This window comes from Frieseomelitta varia, unplaced genomic scaffold (assembly GCF_011392965.1).
Source record: "Frieseomelitta varia isolate USP_RPSP 00005682 unplaced genomic scaffold, Fvar_1.2 scaffold_479, whole genome shotgun sequence".
NCBI classification, from domain to species: Eukaryota; Metazoa; Arthropoda; class Insecta; order Hymenoptera; family Apidae; genus Frieseomelitta; species Frieseomelitta varia.
Window position 1 is genome coordinate 138,111 of NW_025110233.1, and position 26,965 is coordinate 165,075.

Sequence of the window (26,965 nt, forward strand, 5' to 3'; positions counted from 1 at the left end):
TTTTTCTATCACATTTATAAATTAGACATCGGACTTCTCGGCTCGGCAACAGTCACTAGCGTGTCCTCAACAATGGAAATAGGCTTAAGTCAGATAGAATTAGCACGATCAACAACGCAATAAATCTCTAATTAGAAAGAAACTGCGACTGGACGTGTGTAACTTCGATCCTCGACGAGTCGTTTATTGTTTCGGAAACTTGGCATTCTTTTTCCTACTTTTTTTTCTTTCTTTTGTGTGTGTCTCGACCAGACCGATCGATCGCCGGTTCTAATCAAAAATAATAATCGATTCGTCGCTCTGAAGCATCTGACACAATTGCGCACCGTCGTTTCTCTTCTAAATGATTTCAACTCTACAAACGATACTTCTGTCTGTGGTAAAAATTAACGTTACTTGATACAACGATGAATGATAAGATGGCTGAATATAAATGGCCGATAATACTTGCAATAACAAGGGTAACGTGTGTGTGTGTGTGTGTGTCATCAGTTTTCACAAGGTATTAATTGCAACGTGTTAATTAGACTTTCTATTCTTACAACAACATTACTGTAAAACGTATAATAACTTTGGGACTGCAATTGTGTGTACATTCCGGGATTCTATAGACTCTAACGAGAGAAATTTACAGACGCTGAAGTTTTTTGTTTTTCCTTTGTGCGAGAAGATATAACACGACGCGAAACAACAGTTTTTTTTTTTGTTTTTTTTTTTTTTTTCTTTTTGGCCTATACGAGGGTGTTCGGATCCTCAATCACGCGCGTGAAACGACCAGCTGGGGTACATATAAAAAAATAAATGTTTGTTCCCTAATTGTACGTTTACAACAGCTTGTGTGGATCGCACTGGGCGTTGGTCGATCTAACGCATTGTTCTCTGCACTTGTGCGCGAATTGAAAAGTAAACTGAAACATTGATACGTAATATGATACCGATAATTTAAGCCGGGGAGAAAATCATTTCCAACCCTTCTTGACATTTCAACGTAGAGATAATACGTGTAATACTGTACAAAAAGAAGCGGTGCATTTTTCGCATTCGTATCTCTCCTCCTTCTATTTACAAAAGATCGAAACTTAATAATTATTCTAATAATCCTACGCTGGTGAAAATCTACCTTTGTCGAACAGAAGGATAATGTCTGATAACAAGCACTTTTCAGAAAATTGCTTCTTCTCGCGCAATGTACGACGCATCATTGTATACGCTTACATTTATGTACATATTACCGCTCGCACGCTTAGCTTTACAACGACGATATACATTCTGAGCAAAACATTTCAAAAAAAAATAAAAGACATAAAAAAAAAAAAAAAAAAGAAAAAAGAAAAGAAAAGAAAGAACGTTTGATCATAAATATCGATAAAGTGTGAAAGGAGAGAGTTTTAATGGTCGGCGTATGAAAGTGACGTGAAAAGGAAAGAAAGGTGGTAGCGATTGAAGCAACGAAAGACACACGCAGAGAGCTTTCATAAATTCTACAATCGATAACGACAATGATACGATCAACATATACATATAAATATGCGCTATGAAAATTCAACGACACATTTGTTTTAATACAATTATAACACAGCGATTACTACTCGTTCGCTCACCGAAATCCTCGAATCCCGGATTCGCTCGATTTCTTCCTTATTTTCACCTCTTTCTTTCTTTCTTTCTTTCTTCTTCTCCTTCTTTTTTTTCTCTTTTTTTTTCTTTGTTTTTCTGTTTTTCGATCATACGGACGGCTACTTTCGTCAGACACTAAAACTCTCTCGATTATATATGTATGTAACTTTTGAGAAAGCAGGCGGAAATCAGTTTCCAGCCCTCGGCTGACTGCTCGTTCGTTTGTGAAAGCGGACCATTTCGAGCCACTGTGAGTTAACGAATTTATCTAAAAATCGGCCTCCACGCTGTCGAATCACATGTTCGGATGACCAATGATTCAAACGCAAAGGCAAATTTCACATCACGTCGCTTTTCCTCGCGCGAACTGAAATACCATGTACACTTTTGATCGAATTCAAAAATATTACCTTTACAAGTGTGTGGGTATCACGTAGGTACAGTAGCTTCGTGCTTGCACGTGTGCGTAAAGTAAAATTTTATCGAAGCGCTGGTATACGATCGAAGCACTAATTATTCACGATTTATTCGAATTACACGCACCAGCTGCTACTAGCTATCCCTGGATACGATCAGAAGACTCGTCTCTCTCTCTCGCATCACCGACGAAAATTTTTATTCTGCCCCGTTACCTAAAATTATGTCCACACGATTTTACATGTTCTATTATTAATAGTATATTTACTATCATTACAAAGTTATATCAGATATGACGATTGCTTAACACACACGAAAGAGGAGCCGGTGATTGATCGCGGATACGTAGCTTTCTCGTAGCATCTTATGGTTCCATTTTTTTTCTTTTTTCTTTTTTTTTTAGAATATCTTTATCAACACTGTGCACAGGCAATATTTAGTTTACGATATTACAGAGTTCATGATCTTGGTATCCTTTTTAGGAGCTAGTTTGATATCTTTTTCTTTAATATTTTTTTTTTTTTATTAAGTTTGTCCTTTTTTGTACGCTTTTTCTTCCGATATCTTTCAGACCTAGGATAAAATCCACGATGTTCGTTCGTTTTCAGCGATGTTGGTCCCTTTTTTTTCTCTCTTTTTTAATTTTCTTTTTATAATTTCTTCGTCTTCCTTTCGTGAATAAATCCCGAAAGTCCTCGTCAAAGATGCGGCAAACGTTCCGCGTTCCCGTAAACGGAAAAGCAAACCAAGATCGTTGAAACGGAAAGAAAAACGACGGATTTTAACATAGGTCTGAAAAAAACATAATGAACATGACGTACCCTTAGTACAATATTCCATATCTAATACGTATATATATATTTATAAATATATCATATTTATATATATTTAGTCATGTCACCTATAAATATATATATTTATAAATATATACATTTCTATTTTTTTTCTTGTTCATGTACTGTGTGTGTTTGCGTGCGCGCGTGTGTGTTTTTATATATATATATATGTATATTTATAAATTATACTCTAAAAAGGAAAGGGGTACCACGGTTGACCCTACTTAAAACTCTATATTGCAACAATATTTAATTCTCTTTTATCATCTTAATTTACTTAATATATTGTATATATTAATTATATATATTGTATATATTAATATATTAATATATATATATATACAATATATTCATTCGCTATTTACGTACATTAATTCGACCCGTCAAAAAAATACATAGTTCCGCTTATAATCTCCGTTTTCCCTCTTTTTTTTTCTTTTTTTTTTTTTTTTTTTTTTTTAACGAATATACGTCACGTGACATACACGTGCGCGCGCATTGCAGCCGAAATTCGTCAAAATAAAGCGATTGGAACGTTTCATCGACGACACATAACTTTTTCTTTTCGTTTCTTCTTTTGCTTACATCCTTCCCTAACCTTATTTTAACACGATTGACTAGCGATTACAAAAATCTCACGGCGAAAATTGTTTATGGGATTAGGTTAGAAGATCGGTGCCTGATAAGATACTATCGTATCGCCACCCAGATTTACCTTTAACATACCTACTGTAAATTTCTTTGCTAAATATACGCATACGTATATTTATACGTATTTATTTATCTCTTTATACTTTATTTCTTCTCTTTACAAAGGTACTCTGATTTTTTTGTTCATTTCGTTCCCCTTTCCACCCTCTTGTTTTTCAATCTAACCACTTTTGCAAATACATTACTTACACGCCACGAATTGATGACGATAGTTCCTCTTCGATAACCGAAAGATGTGCACATATCAAAAAATTATAATCTTAATGATTACATACCCGTTAAATTGTATAACACGAAACTCTATCACGCATGTAATTCATATACATGCGTAAAGATATTTTCCCTTTTTTGCATTTTCCTTGTTACGCGACGGTAAAAAATATAAACGAGTCATCACGTGATGCGAAGCTAGATCCTGCGAAGCACGATCATTAGAAAAGTTTACGCATGCGCACGACTCATATAAAATGTAGAAATCAAGTAGAAAAGAAGGTTCGTTCCAATTCGATTGCTGTAAATAAAAAGAACGGGGGGAGGGGAGGAAAGTATAAGGACTAAAAGTTTCAATAGAAAAAAAGTCTGCAAAAAAAAAAAAAATTGACGCGCTTAACTAAAAACTACAAAAATATATGTATACTTTTCGCCAATTAACTAGCAATCTTAACATTCAGCTATTAACGCGACCTGGCCGCGCACAACATCCCAAAAACATTCGTACAAAAATTAAAATGTAAATACTGTGGAACAATGTAACATGTATAATAGAATATAAACGAAACGTCACACGTTTTTTCTTTAACGAGAAACAGCGTATAATATCTAAAAAAAAAAAAAAAAAAAGAAAAAAAGGAAAAATATTACATCTTTGTCAGCTCGATGATCGTTGTAACAATAACAATAGCAGTGAACTGCACGTTTCGAAAAATTGTTCCTCTCTCGAGCATGTTTCCTTCCCGCGCAACGGATGAGGTTCCAACTTTGGTTATTCGACGAATGGTCTTTCATCAACGAATGTTATTTTTCATTTCAAATCTCGACGGATCGGAATTCGTGATACTTTATAACCGCGTGCGTTATGACTTTAACGTATAAATTCGCCAATGTGGGCTTACTTTCTACACAACTGCAAAGTCGAAAGGGACCTCTCGATAATCGATTAACCTTGCTCGACGTATCGATGTGTTTAGGACGGCAATCGTTACATTCTCTCGTCTGACTCGCGCCATTTTCAACGACCATCGAGAATCGATTGTTCTGACAAAAACGACGTACGTACAACGAAAAAAAAAAAAAAAAAGAAGAGATGCACTGCGATATGATTATCGACAATACGACACGCGGGGTGCAGAAAAATCTCTCGTCTAATACACACCGGATATAAGACTAAAAAAGAAACCGCGCTTTACTACGCCTAGCGTCGATAAAGTGTCCGTTTTCTTTTTTTTTTCCTTTTTTTGTTTTCTTTTTTTAAACGTACGAATAATTGTTACGCGACAATTCTACACGTAACGATAGGTACACGGTATAGCAATAATTTTCTGTTCGAATAACGCACGAAACCGTCTTTTTTTTTCTTTTTTCTTTTTTTTCTTTTTTTTTTTTTTTTTCTTTTAAGCGTAGGCCGGACTAACTCGTCTCTCATGAATTTAAAATATATAACCTACTTCGTAGCTCGATACACCTCGAGCCAGACCGTATTTTCTTGGTATTTTCTTGGTAGTTTCTTGGTATTTTATTGGTATTTTCTCGTATTTTCTCGTTCTGACTAGATTTTTACGATAAGTATACGAACGCAGACGAATCCGAGTACAGATCCTTGTCAATTGGATATTTCCTTTCTTTTCTTCCACTTTTCTTTACTTCACTCTCTGATACCGAGAATGAAAATTGGAAAAATTTGAAAAATTGATCGTTACGTATTACGTATTTTGATAAATTTCATTTTTCACGAAAGTATCACGCCAACGACAAGGATGCGGCACTCTGAATTTAGTACACGGAGAACATCGTCGATTCATCGGTCGATCGGTTCTACTATATAGAATACTATTATTCACTGGTCAATAATTATTGCTATGCAAGCAAAAGCTATAAAAAGATACGATCAGCTACATTTACATGCGAACGATCATTATTTCGTGTCGATGGCCGCGGGTTCAACGCTGCTTTCATAAAAGCGACGTCGTATCAACGTTTATATCTAATTAAGTGAATTCTCCTTGTACTCTCACTTGCATTCATCTCGTACGTCGTCCGTTTCTAGTACGATCGTGCCGAGATGCGTCGTGGCTTGGGACATCGTTTTGTTCGCGTCGTTTGATCGCAGGTTTCGGTGCCGCGGCTCTCAATACTTTCAAGTCCTGCACAGATTCGAAGCACGTAGAGGGCGGCACTCGACCAATGAATTTTTCTTTTTTTTTTTTTTCTTCTTTTTTCTTTTTTCCTCTTTTGCTTTCAAATGAACCTAACATCTACGGAGGACATAAAAATGTACGAGTATGACACGACGACAATGATCACGACACTGAGTAACGCGTATCTGGATCGCGCCAGCGAGCCACTCGAATACAATCTGGGGCTGAGTGTTTGTCGTCCAGTGGCCCGCTGGTAGACAGCACACGCCAAGATATATATATATTTTTTTCTTTTTTTTTTTTTTCTTTTAGTTTTGCTTTGCACTACTGCACGATCTCGCCGCAGTGTCCTCGCCCGGTTTCTGTCAATTTATAATCGCTAAAACATATTATCGACTAACTAATGTTATCATCTATCGTTACTATTTATCAATTAAACTTCCCTCTCGTTAAAACTATCAACGACGATTGAAGTTTACACCAAAGATTGAAAATCGGATCGATATGGGGAATCATTTCGGCTCGTCTCGCGAGGCTCTTCTTTTCTCTCTTCACGGGGGAATCTGAACGGAAATCTTTGGTATAAACTCGACGGCACAAAACGGTGGACTACGTGCCCAAATATTAGAGTATTTTCTGTTTCGCTTCTTAAAGCTTCGAAAAAAATGTACGTACCCTCGCCTAATGTACTCTCTCGGATTTAATTTACCTTTATCAGCCGCTAGGGCCAACAGGTCGGTACTAAAACTCGATACAGCAATCCCTCCGGTTGGTTTCTTTCGTCTCTTTATCGCTTTCTTTCATCTCTTTATCGCTTTCTTTCATCGCGTTTCAGCGTTCTTATGGTGCGGATAAGGCTCGACTCTGTCTCATCACTTAACGCTAAGGAGCTTTCAGCTTTCTCTAATTTTAAGTACAACATCAGTTGATGCTTCAAGCTTTTAAAGAGACACCTAACTAGAGACAACACGTACGAAGATTCCGGAAAGTGCATCGATATCGCTAGGTGGACTTCCTTAATTCGCTTAGCGGTAACTTTACAAAGCATATATGGTATGTATGTGTATATATACATATACATATATATGCACATACATATATATATATATATATATATATATATATATATGCCTTGTCTATATAACACTTTGTGAAAGACTCGATAGACACAGCAACACCAGAGAATTTCACCGGAGATCAATCACTTTTATACGTTCCCCGGTGTTCCTGATAACGAGATCCGTTTTGTCCACTGTAACATTAGGCGTATGTTAAAATAAGTTAAATTTATACGTGTACATGTACGTACATATATATATCATTTTGTGTTAACTTTGACGGTACCACCAGTGGAAACCGTCGCGTCTGTGATCTGCGATTTAAAATTCTATGTTAAGTATGAAACTGGCATGTCCACCTGGTCAGATCGTATCCTGCTCGATCTTCACCAGGCGAGCATAACTTCCTTTAGTTTTCTCCTTCCCTCTTTTTTTCTTTTTTAATGATTATTATTATTACTTTGTTCTTTTATTTAAATCCTATCGGAGAAGCGCTGCGAGATGCTCCTCTGAATAAAGCTCGACGAAAAGTTTAGACCGTTCGAAGACGCGAGATCTCGGCTCGAATCGGAACATAACTTCTCGATTTCTTTTTCTATGTAAGTTACTTTATATGATACTATATGTATGCACAGGTTTTACACAGACTAATTACTGCAGCTGGTGCTCAGCTAAAAGTCAAGCCCCAGCTTTTATTTCAGTCTTGATCACTAGTGATTTGATACACTACGCTAAGACCTACAAACTCGACTTAAGTAATAATCAGAATAATTTCAATCCTTTTTTTCCTTTTTTTTTTTTGTCGGTGTTTTTATCGGTGTTTTTATCGGTGTTTCTGTCGGTAGTGAAAAATATTTTTCGCGAGTCGCAACGAAAATTAAGTCTATAAGTACGTCGGCGATAAAAAAAAAAAAAAGAATGTATACGTAATTTGACAAGTTCTTAGATTAACCAGCAGTTTGTAAATCAGACGAAATTTTCTATACACTGATGGAACTAAATTTCAATAAAAAAAATCGATACGTCAATGTGTTTCGTATCCTGCGGATTCATAGTTGTTCCTGTGCGTGTACTTTCTTTTCCGTCATTAATGAAAAACGTTCTAGTAAGAGACGTCCTATGAAAGAAGCTTCAAGAGGAAACGAAATACACGGTTAAGACTGAAAAATTCGATACGATTCGAATCTTTTTCAAGAGTAAGATATCAACGGAAAAACGATAGATCGCCCAGCGATCCTTTGCCATCGAAAATGACTTCTTCTGCTCTGCCCTTTTGTACTAACTTTCTTCTTAACCGATACTTAATTTCTGAAGCGAGTAAACCTTCTGCTCGTCAACTCGTTACAAATGAAATCTCTCACTTACGTTTCCTCTAGATCACATTCGTCTTTGTTTCGAGAAAACAAAGGAAATCAAGAATTTTACCAAACCTTAAGACACTTAGGTTCAAACGCATTTCATTTCTGTCGAATTGAGATCACGCTTCCTTGTTAGCAACCAAATTCTTTACGAAAATTACCACCTTTTTCTTTTTTTTGTACATGAAATAGACCGAAGTTTCTAGCTGGTTTTCCCAATTTCCTGTCGATTTCCACCACTTTTTTTTTTGTGCAGTGCTTGAACGTTGCTTCCAATGACACGTAAAATTATCCCCGGTGGAGATAAAATACAAAGGAGACCTCGAGCAGCTTCAAAACGCCGATGTTCAGCTTTGCAGATTGGCATGCTTGCCAATTTTCCAAGCAAGAAGCGTTTAAGATGATATTAACATTGAATCCTCTTCATTTGCTCGTTTCTTACTTCCTACTGTGCTCCAAACCTGGCAGGGTTGAAGTCTTTGTTGACAAAGGAGAAGCCTTGGAATTCCTCTTGGTTTATGTAGCTCACTTCGTCCGGATCTTCTGGTGTTAATACCGGATCTTCTTTTGTGAACTCCGTATCGAAATTCATTACGTCCTTTTTGCTTTTCTAAAACACGCACAATTACCATGAAATGATTTTCAACTAAAAATCAAACTGACATATATATATATATATATATATATATATATATATATATATATATATATATAAAGATATTTAATATGAGCTTACAGTTTTTGGTCTAATTGGTGGTTTCACTTTTCTTGCTTCAAGTGCTTCCCAGTCTATTTCTTGGAAAAACGGGTGGATCTTTATAGCACTCTCACCGCCGTTAGCGACCACGCAACCTAATCTCTTAGCCGGATTTTTTGTCATGAATCCCTTTAAAATAGAAACTGCCTCTTTTGAGATCCAGATAGGGTAAAGGACGTCGTCTCGTAGAATGGATTCAAATAGATCGTCTTCGTTATCGGCTTCGAAAGGTGGCTGACCAGCCATCATTTCGTACATTAAAACGCCAAGCGCCCACCAATCGACACTCGCGCCGTATTGTAATTCTTGAAGAATTTCAGGCGCAATGTAATCGGGTGTACCGCAAAATGTTGTCGTAGTCGTTTTCCCTTCGATAATACCCTCCTTGCACATTCCAAAATCTGCTAATTTACAGTGACCTTCCGCATCGAGTATTATATTGTCCAATTTAAGATCTCGATAAATAATGTGATGCCTATGAAGAAATTGTAACGCAAGTGTAACTTCTGCCGCATAAAAGCGTGCTCTTGCTTCGTCGAATTTTCGTGCTCTTTGGATATGGAACATTAAATCACCTGAAAGACATCGAATATTTTTTACACTGTAAACACTATAATACTAATAATACCAATAATAACTATTGCAACGCTAGATAATCATTTTTAATTATAGTTTAATTAATTCTTACCTCCATTCACGTATTCCATGACAAAAAATAATCTGTCATTTGTTTGAAAACAACTGTGAATAGCTGTAAGAAAAGGATGTTTCGCTGCCAATGTTAAGATTCTCTTTTCCGTCATTGTGCAATCCACATCGTCATCTTGTATAATTACATCTTTTCTTAAAATTTTTACAGCATAAACTTCGTCAGGATTGGTTTTTCGTTCTACCAACATTACCTTCCCAAAACTACCTTTACCAAGAACCTTTATAAAATTAAAATCCTCGATACCAAATTTCCTAACTTCATTCTCACTAGCAGGTACTGCGTTTTCAGTAGCGATAGGAGGTGTTTCTTCCGTTTTTTGAATTGGCTGTGAATTGTCCGTCGGTAATATGTCTGTGACTGTTACTGTTGCAGGTGTTTGACCAGACTGACAAGTTGTCGTTCTATAATTAATTTTTGGAGTTTTTATCTGTTTATCTGGTGATATATTCATTGCACTTAAAATCTCAGCCATAGCCTTAGTGTTAATGCCACAATTATTTGCTACATTTTTCTGGCATCTCTTATGAACATTTATATTACAAGCTGCATAAACAAACACCAGAGTTAAATGTTACATATTCATAAAATATTGATTTCATACAATGTCATATATTATATTGTTTCTGTTATTTACTGGATATTTACCTTCACATTGTAAGCCTTGTCTAAATAAACCATACAAGAGTGATCCACAGTGATCACAAAACGTAAATCTTTTGTAATTATGAACAACAAACCGGTGTGGCATATCTATACTGAAACGTGGACTTTCTGTATCTTGACTTGACTGAAAATCAATATTAATTTAAATATTAATCAATTTGGTTTTTTAAAAAAATACAAATAATATGCAATAGATTACACTTACCTCGTCTCTCATGCCTGGACACTTTGTGATGACCAGCTTGTGACATCTTTTGTGAACTACACATGTGCAGACTGAAACATAATAAAATCTAATTGAATGTATACATTTTTTTGATACAAATGACTTTTAGCATAGCATAACCAAAGCCTGGCTGCATGCGTGATTAAACGCATTGATTTGAAATGAAAAACATAAATAAAATTTGGTGGATGTTGTGAGTCTTGCCATAAGAACTGTATAAGCTTAAACATTGAAGACAGAATATAGGACATGATAAGATGAAACTGTTAGAACTTCCTGATGATTTGTTACAGTTTGTTTAGAAACATGCAATGAGATATATCCCCACTTATAACTATATTAAATCATAGCTAATACAATTTGTAATAAAAACTTGATTGATGTGTTATGAACATTAAGTTTTATTTTTCAAGTTTCATTAAAGAAAGCATAGCATTAGATATTGAGCCATGGGCTAAATTAAACGCTGCAGATTTGAAATATTTCAAACTGAATCACGAATGTTTACTCCTAAATACTTTGATTTTTTTTTATAAAGAACTAAGTACACATACACACACCTAGGTAAATATATATTCATACATAGGTAGAGCAAGCAAATATATAATTATAATATTTGTTAATAACGTGTATGTGTCTTCTCACCTTGACACTGATAGCCCTGCTTGCCCAAGCCCCTGAAATACAACAGACAAAACACATCACATCGTCTCCTTGTATACCCTCATAAAACACATACGTATGCTTTCTTGGGCCAGAAAACCATAATTCAACATTTATGCTAGCCTCTTAAGAATGATTAGCAAAGATTACTATTCAATTTGTATTTCTGTCTTAGATGTTTCTAGTATTTCTTTTTTTTTTAATAATTTATTATATCAGAAAACTTCTACAGGCATAATGATATATATTATTTCGTGAGATGTTTCACCAAACAATAGATATAGTATATGCTTGCAAAACCAATGCATGCAGCCTATTTCTTAATTAAATGATTTATTCCAACAGAATATGTAGAGTATTACGTAACTGTTATATTACTGAAAAGAAAGGAGTGTTTAAAAGCTCAACTCAAGGTGTTTGTTAAAATAGTCACTTCCCTGTTCCAAATATTATGTGCTGGTAAACTAACTTAAAATTATTTTCTGTATATCTGTATTATCAAATTATTAAGAAAATATATAATTTTTTTCCTTAATATTAATAGTACTACAGTATATTCTAAGAAACCAAAAACCCAAGCATGCAACTTTAATACTTTTAAATTATCCAAAAAATCAAAATCTTATATTAATTTGATGTGCATAAGTCTATTATGCTGTAATACAAACTAACTTAAGTCAGCCTAATTGCAATCACGTTTCAAAATATACACACTGAATTAAATATATAATATTTCATATAAGTAAATGGTTGAAATTAGTAAATGTTTTGAGTTTGTGTCAATATATGCTTATGAGTTAGAAACTAAGCAATGTTATCCATATATTTTTATCAAAACACATACCATATGAATTCACGGCAGTGAGAACAGAAAGTTGGTTGCCTCAGGAAGGTAGCCATAAACTTGTGACCATTTGCTTGATGAACTTTACGTCGCATAGCACCCCTACGCCGGTTGAAACCCTGTCTTTCTTTGAACTCCCTTCTGGGTTCCTTCCCAGTAGTAATGCTTCCACCACCTCTGCCTCCGATTCCTTCTCCATCACCTGTACCACAACCTGATTGTTGATCTAGAATTTCATTGTAGAAGTATGTCCTATGTATCATTTTACTACTTGTTCGTTACCTTGATCATTCCACTTTAGATCAATTCTGACTCTTAACTTTCCTTGAGGTTCGAGATCAACCTAAAATGAATTTAATTTCTTATAATAATTCATAGTAATTAATATCGTTATCTGAAGGCATTGGAAAATGAGAAAAAGTTACTATATAATTAAAACTTATAACAAACATAAATATAAGTCTTAATTCAAATCAAATATTCAATAGTTCTACCATTATTATCAGTATTATGAACAATTTGTAAGTATGATATAAATACAATAATAATATTCTTTTAATAAGCTATAAAACTTTTTCCTAATGTGCAAACGAAATATTACACAAATGCATTACACTTTTTATACACTGTTTCAACATTTCAGAGAAACTAGACAAAACTCCAGTCATTATGTGTGTCTCAGATCTAAGAAATGTGTATCGCCTATCTTTGCTTTCTGGTTTCTGTTGACATAATCTTATCAGGCTACCTTGAATTGTCCTATGTCATAACAAAAAGACAGACACAGATTACACGTTACTGTTCCACTACATATGTCAACAACAAACATCACAATGTCAACACGAAATTAACATGAACCCATTAAATCATAATTATGAACAAACTGGTGGTCAAAGTATAGAGACATGCGTCCACGGAATTTGAAAAGATAGAGATAAAAATAAATAAACAAAAAAAAAAGAAAAAGAAAACACTTTGCTGTCAAAACAAAAAAAGTTTACCAAAAGAAACATGTGTCTATGTATGATAAAAAGAGCAGCCGGAAAACTGTGTGAGAACCAACCCAAAGGTCTGCAGTCTTGTCATTCCTGCTGACAAGTTCCTCGAAAGGAATGCTACAGTTGGCGACGAAGTAATCCGGCGGTAGTGCCGCGTCGTGGAAGACGGTCAACCCAAGTGTCACTGCATCCTGGACTTCGTGGGTGAAACATTCGTTCCATACCGGGTCGAACGTTTTCGGCTTGGTCGACGAACGATCAAGATGATTCTCGTCGACGTCCAGCTGAACATAGGGGTCGAGTATAGGCTCATCTTGCCAAAACTTTCGTTGCTTGTCCGTCGCCCTTAGCCCGACTGCCTGGCATATTTCGATCTTCACTGTCCCCGTGAACATCGCGGAATCGAATGACGGTGCACCGACGCCGATATTTACCAAGAAAGGGAGGACAGAGGATGGACGAGACAGTCGACGAGAGGCTGTCACGCCTGTCGACGAGCTGACACTTCAAGCTTCTGTGCGATCAGGTTATCCAGAATTTCAAATCGACGTTAAGTAGATAGATAGTTAAATAGCCGGACCACCGTTGTTGTAACCGAGTAATGTTCTTTCAATTGGAAGCGATCGCTATAAGGAAGGTTCGATATATAGATATATATATATATGTGTGTATATAGATATATATATATATATATATTATATATACGTGTATCAAAATCTTCAATAATTGAAATAATGTCACCAACAAGGTTCCCGCGATAAATACGACCTTCCGTAGAAAATGTGTGGCGCACCGCTTCGAATATTCCGTCCGACGAGCCTTTGGCCCTCTCTCTCTCTCTTTCTCTCTCCCTGTCCCTCTTACTCTCGCACGCACACTCTCTTCTAGCTACGTATCCCTCTTTCTCCTTCGTCCTCTTTCTTCCTCTCCCTTTCTGCACCTCTGTCTCTCTTTATCTCGCTTCCAAATTTCTTCCCCCTCTCTCTTTCTCGTCCACCCTTTCCCTTTCCCTTCGTCACCGCCGCCAGCACCGTGCAGTTATAAACACTCGGCTCTCTTCGCATTCGCACATAACAGACACGAGAACGGAGTCAGAGCTGACGACGGTGAATGCTTGCCGAAAACGCAGAGGCGCAGAGGTGGTGGATGCAGGACGAGTGAACGAAAGGCGATGATGTTTATTGCGTGGCGCCCCGTTCGCGAGTGCAACGTCTGTCCTTGTGTTCCGGATCTCCTGAGAGCCATTAAGCTCCTTTTTTTACCTCTCCTTCGATTCCCTGTCCCTTTCTCGTGTTTCTTGTCCCCCCCCTCCCTCCCTCCCTCCCTCTTCGTGGCCACTGAACGAAGTTCCCGAAGGGTGCACGAGTCTCACACCGATCTCTCGCAGTCTCGTGACGGTTTTTCTTCAAAAGGAAAAAAAAAAAAGAACGACGTATCGCGGATAAAGCACTCGTTTACCGTCCCTGGACAGCCCCACCGACCCGAACCGCTCGATTGGTCACTCCGCGCTTCGTCTAAAGGGCGACTCGATCTCGGCCTCGAATGCCTTTCGGGATATTTCGTGCGTTTCCGTCGAAAGCTCAGGCTGCGTTTTCACCCGCGGATATGCCGTTCGTGCACCAAATTCGAGAGTACGAACACTTGATTTTTCGACATGCTTTTGTACAAATATTGCATAAAAAAAAATATATATATATATACATCGAACACAATGAAATTAAACGAACGTATAAGGTGATTTCTCCGTGTGTGAATTACATTGTTCGCTCGACTACATGGAGAGCTTGTGTGGGACAAGTAGAAACACTAGAATGATGCACAGCCATCTGATTGGCCGGAGGTCTGGCTAAAAAAAGCGCGCCTCTACTTACGCTTCTACTAGTATCCAGCGTTTACTGAAAAATCCAGAACCATTTGAAAACGAAATATTTTTGGTGAATCGAGCGTTTCAAGTGAGAGAAACTTACCTTTGCTTCACTACGGTAAGATTAATTTATTAGCTCGACGTTGAAAGACGTTTCTTTCTGTACGGATCAAGTTGGGAACACAGATTTAGGGAAACAGATCTCTGATTGGGTAAACGGTTGGCCTCTAGCGTCCAAAGTAATGATCTAAACGTATTAATAACGACACTCTGACGGATAAAGGAATTTCCGATCTTTATTGAGCTATATAAATAAACGAACACAGTATGAGTCTAATATTTACACCCATGATATACATTTAACGCAACGATATCCTCCCGTTTTCGTTCTCCGGGCCGGGACATCCCTGCGCTGGTGAATCCGATACGTACGAAACGAAACAGAGAGACCCGCGAGAATATCAGATCGTTCTAAATAAGAACTACTATTTCTCGACGACTGACCGAATTTGTTTCTTCCTTTTCTTTATAACAAATTGCATTGCCCATAGCCATTACATAGACATTACATCCTTATATTGTGGAATCGATATCACGGGAGATATCCACAGAAATAGGAAGCACTGTTTACAATCCATTCGGTCGACCATCGATTCTGGCAGTCGCGAGGTATCTCATATTCAAGAATAAATATCTCATTGAAATACGAAGGGGATTACGTGGCTTCGATCGTGACTATATTCGCGCACGAGATAAGGGCGATCTACTCGACGATCTTTCGATCTTTTTTCTTTTTTTTTTTTTTTTTTTTCTCTATGTACCGATGACCACATCCGACGTAGACGCGCTCTCTTGCGCTTCGGCCATATCCTTCTTCTTTTCTTCCTGTTCCACGCCCGATATCACATACACCGGTTGCTGATACGCGAGAAAATGCTGGTCCGCCGCCAAAGTTTTCGATGGATCTTTCATCTTTATCTGAAACAAATAATTATTCTTTATTCGTGTATTTAATCTTGCAATCTACTTTCAAGGAACAACAAAAGATTAGAAGAGAAAGATGAGACAGTAGAGAAATAAAAGCATAAAAATCAATGGAAAAATGATGAATTGAGAGTGTAAATGTACCTTTTTACGATAGAGCATCAGCAAGATGAGCAAACTGCTAATTATGAAAGCGCTTCCAGCGGCCAGGACCAAAGTGGCAGTTTGATAAACGGGTGTTTCTACTTCCGTGAGGATCTCTCGCTGTTCCAACGCCACGATTCTACTTTGCATAGCAATCGGAGGTGATCTGTGCGTGAAACGGGAGGTAGTTGCGTCCGCGAATGATCCCAACATAGACAGCTTTTGTATTCTGGTTAATTCTTCCAAGTGGAACGCCACGTCTACTTTGTTCGGCCCTATCACTTCGAAGCTGAGTATAGCTGAATCTTGATTGATCTCCACTCGTACGTCGTCCTTTATCCTGGCGCCTAAGTCGTGTAGAAGATCTTCCGTTTGTCTGACCAGCGTGGCTTCGTCGTCGCTGAGGAATCGACCGGGGAAACGTAGAGTTACCTCGACAGCTTCAACTGGAGTTGGCACTGGAAAATGATATTTGTCGAATAATTATATTGATTACTTGTCCATTACGTTTCTATTTTATTTCTCCTTGAACGTCAACTGACCCTATCAAGATTTACAAAGTGACTCAACGCGCGACAGATAAAAAGAGATATCGTATCTTACAGCAAATATTCGTTCCTTTCAGAAACGGTTCCGAGCCGATGAGCTGATTGCCGGCCTCGTCGACGCACCAGCATGTATCGCCAGCGCACTGCGTCGGTTCGAACCTGCCCTGACGATCGCAAATGGCCGGAACGTGGCCCTTGTCCTTCATCGCCTGGCACCGTGTGCCCAACACTTTCCCAATCTGCTTCTCGTCCGTTTCCAAGTTAATCAGAGCATTCTCCATGAACGCTTGAATTTCACGGTCGATTTCCTGTATCGCCGGCCCCCTGCCCCCCCGTCTGGCTTGCCTGAAGTTACACTTGGGCTCCGAGCCTCTGGTAAGCGAACCTTTCACCGGCTGACCCTTCCGGTTCACGCACCAACAAACGCCAACGTGCTCCAGACACTGTACAGCTTCCCACATGCCGTTCTCCGGGTCGCATCTCGGTAAGAACGTCGGTTGCTTCAGCCTCTGAGATGTCTTCAAGTTCTTCTCCCTGAGTCTCTCGCACTGCGACAACACAGGGCAGACTGTGTCGCACACCAGACGGCTGGAGAAATCGTTGTAACCCAAAGTACACTCGGACTTTCTCCTACATTCGTTGCGCTCCGGATCGAAGTACCATCTTTCAGTCTCGTTCAAACCCATTCCTAGATTGCACGGTACTTTTCGCGGTGGTTCGAAGCAAACCTCGCGAGGTTTCGGACAGCATACAGCGTATTCGTCCAGGGGAGAGAGTTCGCACTTGTGCGTGGATGGACAGTGTTGACCATGCGGGCCGCAAATCGCTGGTGAACCATTTTGATCCAACAGAGGTGATCCGTTCGGGCAAGGATTGTCCTTCTTGGGCAAACAGACCGGTACCGGTGGGCACGGTGGCACGCTACACGCCACCTCGACCATTCTGCAAGCCTCGTTCTCCCCTCGACACGTCACGCTCTTGCACGGATCTCGGCAGGAACACGTTGGACAACCACTGTCGGGATCCAGCTCGAATCCGTCGGGACAGTCGAGCTTGCAGTCGATCTCTGGACACCTGAGCGGCGTGTTACACTTTGGCACCACGCCCTCGAGGACGCGGGTACCTGCCGCCTCTCTGCCCTCCTTGTCCACGCACCAGCACATCCCGTTGTGACATTGAACCGGCTCGAACGCTCCGCTGGCGTCGCATCTGGGTATGTAAATCCTTCTGGCTGGCTCACCGGACTCCCTGGCCGCGTGTTCCGCCACCGCGCGAGCGTGCTGGCAAGCCGTGGCCATTACTGGAGCCACGCATTGCGTCCCGCAACCCGTCGAACAGCACTTCTCCGTGGCGGAGCATTCTTGATCGTTGCTGCACTGCAGCTCGCAACTGGACGAACTCGGTACCAAGTACGGGCACTGGCCTGGTTTCATGGCCAGGCAAGCTGGAACAGCTGGACAATTCTGCCCCGACCCGCAATTCACGTCGACCATCGTGCATATCTCGTGCGAACCGCACGTAGCGTCCTTGCAGGGATCGTGACAGCGACACTGCTCGCAACCGGTCACATCCACCTCGTAGCCGTAGGGACACGTTAAATCGCAGGACAGAGACCCGCACAGCTTGAGAAGATCGTTTATCTCTTTACAATCGGTGCTGCGATTCACGCCGCTTTTCAGAACAACGCCACGATCGTTCACGCAGGAACAGGTACCGTTGTAACATTGCAGAGGTTTGTAGCTGCCGTCCTTCTCGCACTGAGGCGGCGATATCGCCAGTGACATATCCTCCCTGGTCCCTTCCATACGTTCGTTGAATTCTCTCAGGTATTCGCACACTGGAATAATTCCATGATAATTGAATAATGCAGATAGGGAACGTTGTTGAGTTGATTTGATAGTGGATAACTTACTAGTTTGTGGTTTCGTGGAGTTGGCTGACGTCATGCAGCATACCGATTGCCCGGCTTCCGGCACAACGGTGCATTTATAGCCTTGGGGACAAGTGTCGTTCTCAGAACAGGTTACAGCGTTCCGTTCGTCGTCGATTAGAGGAGTTCCGTAAACACAAGGGCTTTGATAAGACTTCCTCAGTTTACACTCTGGCCTCGTTGGACAGAGGAAGTCTGGACACCCGTCTTCGCGATGCAGAACGCATTGCTCTCCAATCGGGCACGGGAAACTGGCGAAGAAAGCAGTTAGGTACGGAAGAAATTGCACTTAAGCGGACGTGATTGTACACATACCCTTCGCAAGGATTGTCGCATTCGCAAGTTGGACACCCGGAGGCGTCAGTTTTAAATCCATATTGGCAGACCTGGGCGCACTGCTGGGACACGCAAGACGCCGGAAGTGATCTTCCCTTCGTTATCGACTTGCAGTCGACTTTATCCGCTGGCCCCATGGTTCCAGATATCTTTCGACCGTTGTTATCCACGCACCAGCAAACCAGACCATTTCTCGAACACTGCCTACCTTCGTATCCTCCGTCTGCAAAATCAAAAATGCCATTAACATTCGTTTCATCTGCGAGAAAAGAGAACTGAAAATTCCAAGATAATATCGATTATCTAGCAGCATCTAGTTAGTAAGTAAAACTTCAATTATCTCTGAATCAAATTTCAATTGCAAACACGTTAACGCAATCAGAAATGTAAACTCACTTATTTCAGCCAGGAAGTTGTTAGTACCGATAGAATCAGCAAATTCTTGCTGCACGTACAAACCTCTCTATATACATAAGCTGTTTGCTCATCAACAGGTTCAGATGAAGACAATTCTACCGTAGAATATCTTTCATCAAACAACCTTGGTCTAATATTTCACTTGAGGTTTCCACTTAGCGTCAGATTTACCTCATTACAGAATTCCGAGAGCGTTTAAGTTAGGAGTGTAAGTTCATATTTAAGCAAGAAATTGATACAATCAATAAATAAAGTGACTATGACGGATCTTGCTAAACCTATGATTTACTGTTAACTTGACTAACTGACGATTGTTGTAACTACTAATAAGCAGAAAAACTGTAACTGTTTGATTATTGTCATGATACTCCTTTTTAGCTGTGTCTGAGTAATTGTTTAACTGACAATTGATTTTATTGTGTGGCTCCTATGCGATTCTTGCTTGCATCAAGAATGTTAAACAATGACTGAACTGACTAACTGAACTCTTCTGTTTAAGAGTTCTCCTTCTGACTAGTTAAAGTCCTCTCTTTTATCGAAACTTGAATTACACTTTCTAAGGGAGACGTGTGTAGAGGATGTGCCAAGACCAATCAGGAAATATAGGAGAAGGTTTCCAAACTTTCTCCCACGAGAGTGGGACAGCATTTCTGAGAACAATCATCTTCTGAAAACGATCCCGCTGCATACACAATCCCCCGAGTACGCACTTGTTATGACATAACGATCCCCATGGTAACTTCGTCTTAGAAACTGACCTAAATTTGCGAGTCTCCTTCGTTTGAAGTTTCTAAGGAGATCAAATTCCTGATTTGCCACGCCCAGTTGGGGCACATCCAAGTGTCACGCACCCTTGACCTTAACAATCTTTAATAACCAAACAACCAAATTATTTCTTAGATTTCTTACCCTCCGTGCATTGAGGGACATATCCACGGCCCTGTCTCTCGGAGATACTCAGCATCTCGGCGAGCACCCGGTCCCTGTGACAAGCGCTGAGCCCCTGCGGGACAGAGCAAACGCCTCCGCCGCACTTCTCGCTCTTGCAACATTTCTGCGGGCCCGGGCACTCCAGGTCATGCTGACAGGAATTGCCACAGATAGCTGGCTCCTCCAACGGGCAGGTTCCCGGCCGCTTCAGATTAATGTTGGACGGGCAACAGACTCCGTACTCTTGCTTCGGCTCGACCAGGCAGCTATACATCGGCGGGCAGCTCGGTTTGCCAGGCGAATCGCCGCAGAGGAACGGCCTCGGCGAGTTGGTGATTTGCAGCGGTTCGCCGGCTGGGCAGATCGTCGACAGTGACTTGGCCTTGCGACAGCTGGGAATTGGCGGGCAGGGTGGACGGGCGCACGTTACATCAATCAACTCGCACGTTTGACTGGTCCCTGGACAGACGATCCCGCGGCAAGGATCTCGACACTCGCATTTAGGGCAGCCAGTTTTCGGCTCGATCTGCGAGCGGAAGTGATTAATGAGACCAGCTGTTCGATAGGTCGGTGCATAGAGCCCGAGAGTTCAGTTTCTCTCGTGGAAAAAGTATGTAACGCGCAGTTGAACCGAGGAGAGAATTATTTTTGTGCTCTCGTCGAAATGAAAATGTGTTGTTTATATCTCTACTCTTTGCACGAAAACGGAGAAACGAGAGATTCGTCGAGGAACAAAGAAAAAGAAAGAATGATGATCTTCAAGTGGAATTACGCTAATCTTCTTCTTTTTTTTTTTTTTTTTCTATGGAATGCAGTCAAGCATCTATATTTGCGAGTGTTCTTCCATTAGGCAGATTTGAAAGATTAACAACATAAAGCGACCTGGCTTTCCTAAAGAGGATCAAGAGCCGCGATTTAATCGTTGTATCTGAAGATTTGTTTGAAAGTTTACCTCAAAGCCCAGTGGACAAAGCATCCGACAGCTATGCGCGGGACACTCACGGGGATTGTCGCAATCGATCACGTCCTTGCTGGATCCCCTGGTGCCTGGGACCTCGACGCCGATCTCGTCCACGCACCAACAGCTTCTCTCCCGCTGATGGCATTGCACCCTTTCGAATTCGCCGGTCTCGTTGTTACACTTTGGTATAAATTGCGGCGGCCCGCGGGGACCAAGGGCGCGCGATCTTCTCACGGCTGCCTGCGCCAGCTGTTCGCAGCCTGTTAACTGACCGATGACGCATTTCGTACCGCAGGCTGTCTTGCAGCAACGTTCTCCCGACGCCTGACACTGGAAGTCATTCTCGCAACTTGGCGCTCTTGCCGGACACACGTTTTGCTCCTCGAAGGCTGGGCATCGACCTATCGCCTTCAACGATGGCTCTGCAATGTCAGAAACATATGTACTTTGCGTTTTAGGTGTAACATATCTTTGTAACGATATTTCATTGTGTTGGATGTTAAGTAACTTTCTGTAATTCGAGTGTAATTATTTTGTGTGTTAGGTATATGATTATCTTTTTTTTTTCTTTATCTTTTGAAATGTATATGATTTTTTTTGAATTCGAGTATAATTATTTTGTAGTAATTCGAGTATAATTATTTTGTGTGTAGGTATATGATTATCTTTTTTTTTTATCTTTTGAATGTATATAATTATCTTTTTCGGAAATTTCAAAAATTATCGATACATACAGGTGGCTTTACTCTTTCGAAACTTGATATCGCTAATTAATCACGTAGCAATTTCATTAATCTCGACGTTTATTCGATTTAATTCTTTTTAAAATCTCAACGTTTAATTCATTACGTCTTCTTTATCTAATCCAAAAATACTATGCTGTTAATAATTATGCAATAATTTTTCTCGCAAGCTGATTCGCAGTAATTAAAACTATTCCCTCGTCTTAGACTAATAATAAGATTTTTTCACGAGCCTCAAGATAAGTCTTCTGTAAACTTAATTGCTACAACAAATTGAAGAAGAAACAGTACGATATTTCAACGTCGAAATCAGTAAAAGATCCAACACGATGAAGAGTCCTGCAACACATGCGAGGGCCCAATTTCGGTCGATCGGCTCCTCCAAATTCTACTGCCGCCTCTTTCAATTAAAACAGAGAAGAGAAGAGGTCGTCAAGAGGAAGGGAAAATTCTCGTGGCCCGGAAGCGAGAGAGAATATCTTCGATGCCGCGTAAAGAAGCGGCGCACCTTGACACGAATTTATTCGAGCGTGACGGAACGGGGAAACGTTCGGCGGATCTTACGAACGGGCAGATCGTCATTATGGCTTTGCCACGCGAGGAACGCGGCGCCGGTTTTATAGGTCAGAACATCGAGGCGATCTCCGCGTATGGATCTCCGCGATGGAACAGCGCCGCTTTCGTTCTCAAGCCACCAGTGGTTGAAGTGCAGTGCGATAATAATAATAATAATAATAAAAATAGCCGGAACCGAGCTAACGGTTCCTCGCATCCTACTGCCACACTTACTACTCGCCTAACGTGCTTCCAGTAGTTTCCACCTCTGATGCGTCACTCGCTGAGGTATACGTTACAGTATACTTGACCATGGTGCCCAGGACCACTTACTTTAACTCGTTAAACAAATCAGTAACAGCAAATTCGCCAAGTACTTTTTTTTATTATGTAAAATCACCAGGTTGTAAATTTGAATCACATGTTGGGAAATGTTTAACATGTTGCTGTAGATTGTATACTAATTCTTGCTATAGATATGCTATGTTGTATATTAACTCTTGCTATAGATAGTATACTATATTGTATATTGTATACTAATTCTCGCTATAAATGGTATACTGTATTGTATATTGTATACTAACTCTTGCTATAGATAATATATTGCATATTAATTCTTGCTATAGATAGTATACTATATTGTATATTGTATTCTTGCTATAAATGGTATACTATATTGTATATTGTATACTAACTCTTGCTATAGATAATATATTGCATATTAATTCTTGCTATAGATAGTTTACTATATTGTATACTAATTCTTGCTGTAGATAGTATAAAAACTATATTGCATATTGATACTATTGTGTTGTATTATTATTAATATTGTATATCATGGTAATATATTATTATTGATATTGTATATTGATACTACATTGTATATTGCATGCTAATTCTTGCTATAGATAGTATACTATATTGTATATTATATACCAATTCCTGCTATAGATAGTATATTAATTCCAGTATACTGTAAATCACAGTATATTAAATACTAAATATTTATTAAAGTTTATACACATATATGTATATATTTAATATACTAAATGTTAGTTTAATATTTATCATAGGCATTTGATATTTAATACATTACTACAGACATTAGCTTAGTATTTATTATACTACTATAGATATTTTTATCTGTGTATTTAGATCCTTGATCTTCGTCGGTTGGGCAAATTAGTTGTACACGTTACCTGTAGTGATTATTAATTTGTAGTTCAAATACAAGTGTCAACGAATTTCAGCTACTAGAATCGCACGCTTCAATTCAATATTGAAAGAAATTTCAAGTGATCTCAATTTCTTTGTCAAAAATATACCACCTTTGTGTAGGCGAGTCAATGAAAAGAAACAAGGTGTAAAACGGGATTTGAATGCAACGGAGACGGCTGCTCGATTAACAGCAAGTGCCTCCGGTCACGCAAACAAGAACTTGCGTATACACTTTGTGAACATGCTTCGACCGATCTGCTTTTTGCAGATGACTGGGAAAGGTACTTGGGAGCCGTATCGGATAAACGAGGTCGATAGCTGTTAAATCTTTCGAAGAGCAGGGAAGATCGTCCAGTTTGAGAAGTTTGCTTTCGAAAATTCTACCTTCGGGGCTGGCACGGTTGCTTCCAGGTGGAACAACAAGCAACAGTTGGGACTGCCAACTTGGGAGCGAGTTTCGAAGAGTTTACAAGGATGTATCTCGTGGCACAAGACATGCGTCGAGAGAACTTTTTGAATCGGTAAGTCTGAAATCTCGACCTGAAATTGCAGTTACAAGATAATTGTGATTTGTATAATACAAGTGTTACTGATCCTCGTTTAGTATTCTTGTCTTCAGGAGTTTCATTTTGGGACATTTCATTTTGTACATTTTACAAGATTAAAATTGTTTTGTCGACATTTAACTGAATTTGAATCAAATACGCACACTCTGAAATTAGATAATCTGCCTAAACGAAAATACCTGTGATTCAGCGGTGCTATTTGATTCGTTTGTTCAATTATTGATTTTTAATTAAATAATAGAGTATAATTTCAAACTTCGTTTTACCTATTTTAACTACTTGCGCTGGCGACTGATTGCGGACCATAACCGTATACAATAAATTCGTCGCTTTCTTTTTGAACTCGTTGGTATGATATCACTGGATAGAAATTATCGAGAAGTAATAAATCTATTATTTGCTTTGTCTATTTTGTGTTACTTAAATATACTTGAAGCTGAGAAAATATTACAATTTTTGGGACAAAATGCGTGGCAGAGGTTAACCACTTGCGCTGGCGACTGATTGCGGACCATAACGAGTGACCAAAACCGTACACAATAATTCGTCGCTTTCTTCTTCTTTTAAACTCGCCGGTATGATATCACTGGACAGAAATTATTGAGAAGTAATAAATTTATTATTTGCTTTGCCTGGATTATATTATATTATACTTAAATATATTTAAAACTGGAGGAAATATAGCAATTTTGGGGACAAAAAGTTCTCGACGTGCGTGGCAGAGGTTAATCACTTGCACTGGCGACTGATTGCGGACCATAACGAGTGACCAAAACCGTACACAATAATTCGTCGCTTTCTTCTTCTTTTGAACTCGCCGGTATGATATCACTGGACAGAAATTATTGAGAAGTAATAAATTTATTATTTGCTTTGCCTGGATTATATTATATTATACTTAAATATATTTAAAACTGGAGGAAATATAGCAATTTTGAGGACAAAAAGTTCTCGACGTGCGTGGTACGTCATTCCAGCGCAAGAGGTTTTTCAAGTGTCAAGTTGTCAAATTGATCGATCATGATCACTTTTATAACTCGCAACGTCAATATGTTATTGTTTAGTTCTAAAATAAGAAATCTGATTTTCTAGAAGCCATTCGGAGAAAGTATATGCACAACTACATTGACGAATCGTAAGGCGATTCCTGTGGTGAATATTGATCGACTTTTCATTCTGTACCTCTGTCTACATTCTATTTTTACTGTCAAAGATTTCGCAAAACTCCAGTGAAATCTACGGCACATCGGATTACCCGAATTTCTGGTTCGTTGGCCATCGTCCTCCTTCTATCCGCTTTATTACAACTATTTCGTTAATCCTCACCACAACGAGCAAATTTCTCTATTACAACATTCTAGCAAATCGAATTTCGTGTTGTATAATTTCGATAATTTTTTTTTTCCTTAGAAAATTTCTATACTCCTGTTTTGTTATATTTAAGTGTCGTGATGCTTGCGATACTTGAAACACTCTCCAACAATTCTCAAAGTACTCGGAGAGATATGTTTTAGAATTCGAATTTTAAAGATTCAAAGGCTTTAAAAGATTTAAGAACTTTAAAGATTTAAAACTTTAAAGACTCGTCTGGAATATTTGTCAGATTCAAATAGTGGATTATTCAATCGGGGCGATGTGCATCGACTCGAACGTCGTTCAAACAATCATGAACTCGCAGTGTGTGTGCACTCCATCGATTCCTTTCGCCGCAGAACAGCGGTATCATGAATCATCAAATTTTCAGGCAAACCACCAAATTCCTACCCCAAACCAGATATCTCTGATTTTCCCCACTGAATTAAATCTCCCCTATAACAAAAATTAATTATCCAACAATGTACAGTTGGAATAAACTTCCAAACGTTCCGAAATGAAATTCTCAAATTCATCCATCCAATCTTTTTTGTCATATTACGTCCACGCGGAGTGTAGAATGTGAGCGAGAGGAGGTAGAGGTGGCTGAGGAATCTCTGCGGACGTGTGAGAGATGAAAGAACGAGACAGGGATTGGCAAGAGCGTCAAAGCAAAGGCGGAGAAAAGAAAGAAACGGGTATACTTGACTCCGGCCAGAAGAGACGTGTTCATAAGAGAGGAAGAGACGCAGAAAGCGTAGGAATGCAGAGTAGATTCAATTTATTATTGGCCGTAGAGCATGCAAATCATTACCTCTACCAAGTCTGATATTTATCGGGAGAGAGACGAGACATCTCTCCCACATCCTGTTGTAACACATTGCGAATCGATCGCGAGACTTAACCACCGATGTCGTTCAACGTCCACTGGTCGACTGGCAATTTAACCTGCTAATTAACGTCTCGTTAAGTGGCACCGTTCATCCGCCCGGAGGACGTATCGTGGTTCACCGGTATAACGTATAATCCCCGACAAATAATTAACTCATCGATTAGAGGACCCCCCTCTCTCTCTCTCGTTGTCATTGTCGTGCAACTGTGTCTCACACACAAGTCGTTTTTAAACTGCTATTCGAGAAGCAACTTTTCACTTTTCGTCTCGTTTCTTCGTTCTATTTTTTTTTTTTTTTTTTTTTACTTTT

The 26,965-nt window shown here is 39.3% G+C and overlaps 2 protein-coding genes across 2 annotated transcripts in view; both read right to left on the bottom strand.

The window, feature by feature from the left end:
• LOC122532858 (protein kinase C) lies at positions 1–14,759 on the bottom strand. The gene is made up of 9 exons (XM_043661984.1): positions 13,280–14,759; positions 12,499–12,559; positions 12,217–12,442; positions 11,355–11,386; positions 10,689–10,759; positions 10,466–10,607; positions 9,797–10,363; positions 9,088–9,683; positions 1–8,961 (listed from the first exon to the last, which is right to left on the bottom strand). Exons 1-9 carry the CDS (start codon positions 13,607–13,609, stop codon positions 8,797–8,799), a joined length of 2,190 nt encoding a protein of 729 aa, XP_043517919.1. The 5' UTR covers positions 13,610–14,759; the 3' UTR covers positions 1–8,796.
• A 597-nt stretch (positions 14,760–15,356) lies between these two features.
• The window catches only part of LOC122532855, a 37,872-nt gene continuing 26,263 nt past the window's right edge, over positions 15,357–26,965 (bottom strand). Inside the window, exons 3-9 of the mRNA XM_043661980.1 lie at positions 21,320–21,750; positions 20,347–20,893; positions 19,000–19,243; positions 18,667–18,935; positions 16,810–18,591; positions 16,207–16,664; positions 15,357–16,056 (exon numbers count right to left, since the gene is read on the bottom strand). Of these exons, the coding sequence (XP_043517915.1) occupies positions 15,892–16,056; positions 16,207–16,664; positions 16,810–18,591; positions 18,667–18,935; positions 19,000–19,243; positions 20,347–20,893; positions 21,320–21,750 (3,896 nt within the window). The 3' untranslated portion in view covers positions 15,357–15,891. The remainder of the gene's footprint in view (positions 16,057–16,206; positions 16,665–16,809; positions 18,592–18,666; positions 18,936–18,999; positions 19,244–20,346; positions 20,894–21,319; positions 21,751–26,965) is intronic.

Excerpts from the sequence above, each read along its gene's own strand:
- LOC122532858 (XM_043661984.1), bottom strand. The coding sequence starts at position 13,609 with ATGTTCACGGGGACAGTGAAGATCGAAATATGCCAGGCAGTCGGGCTA. Across the intron at positions 10,760-11,354 it reads GCAGGGCTATCAGTGTCAAG|TCTGCACATGTGTAGTTCAC; the intron begins GTGAGAAGACAC and ends ATTATGTTTCAG. Across the intron at positions 9,684-9,796 it reads CATGGAATACGTGAATGGAG|GTGATTTAATGTTCCATATC; the intron begins GTAAGAATTAAT and ends GATGTCTTTCAG.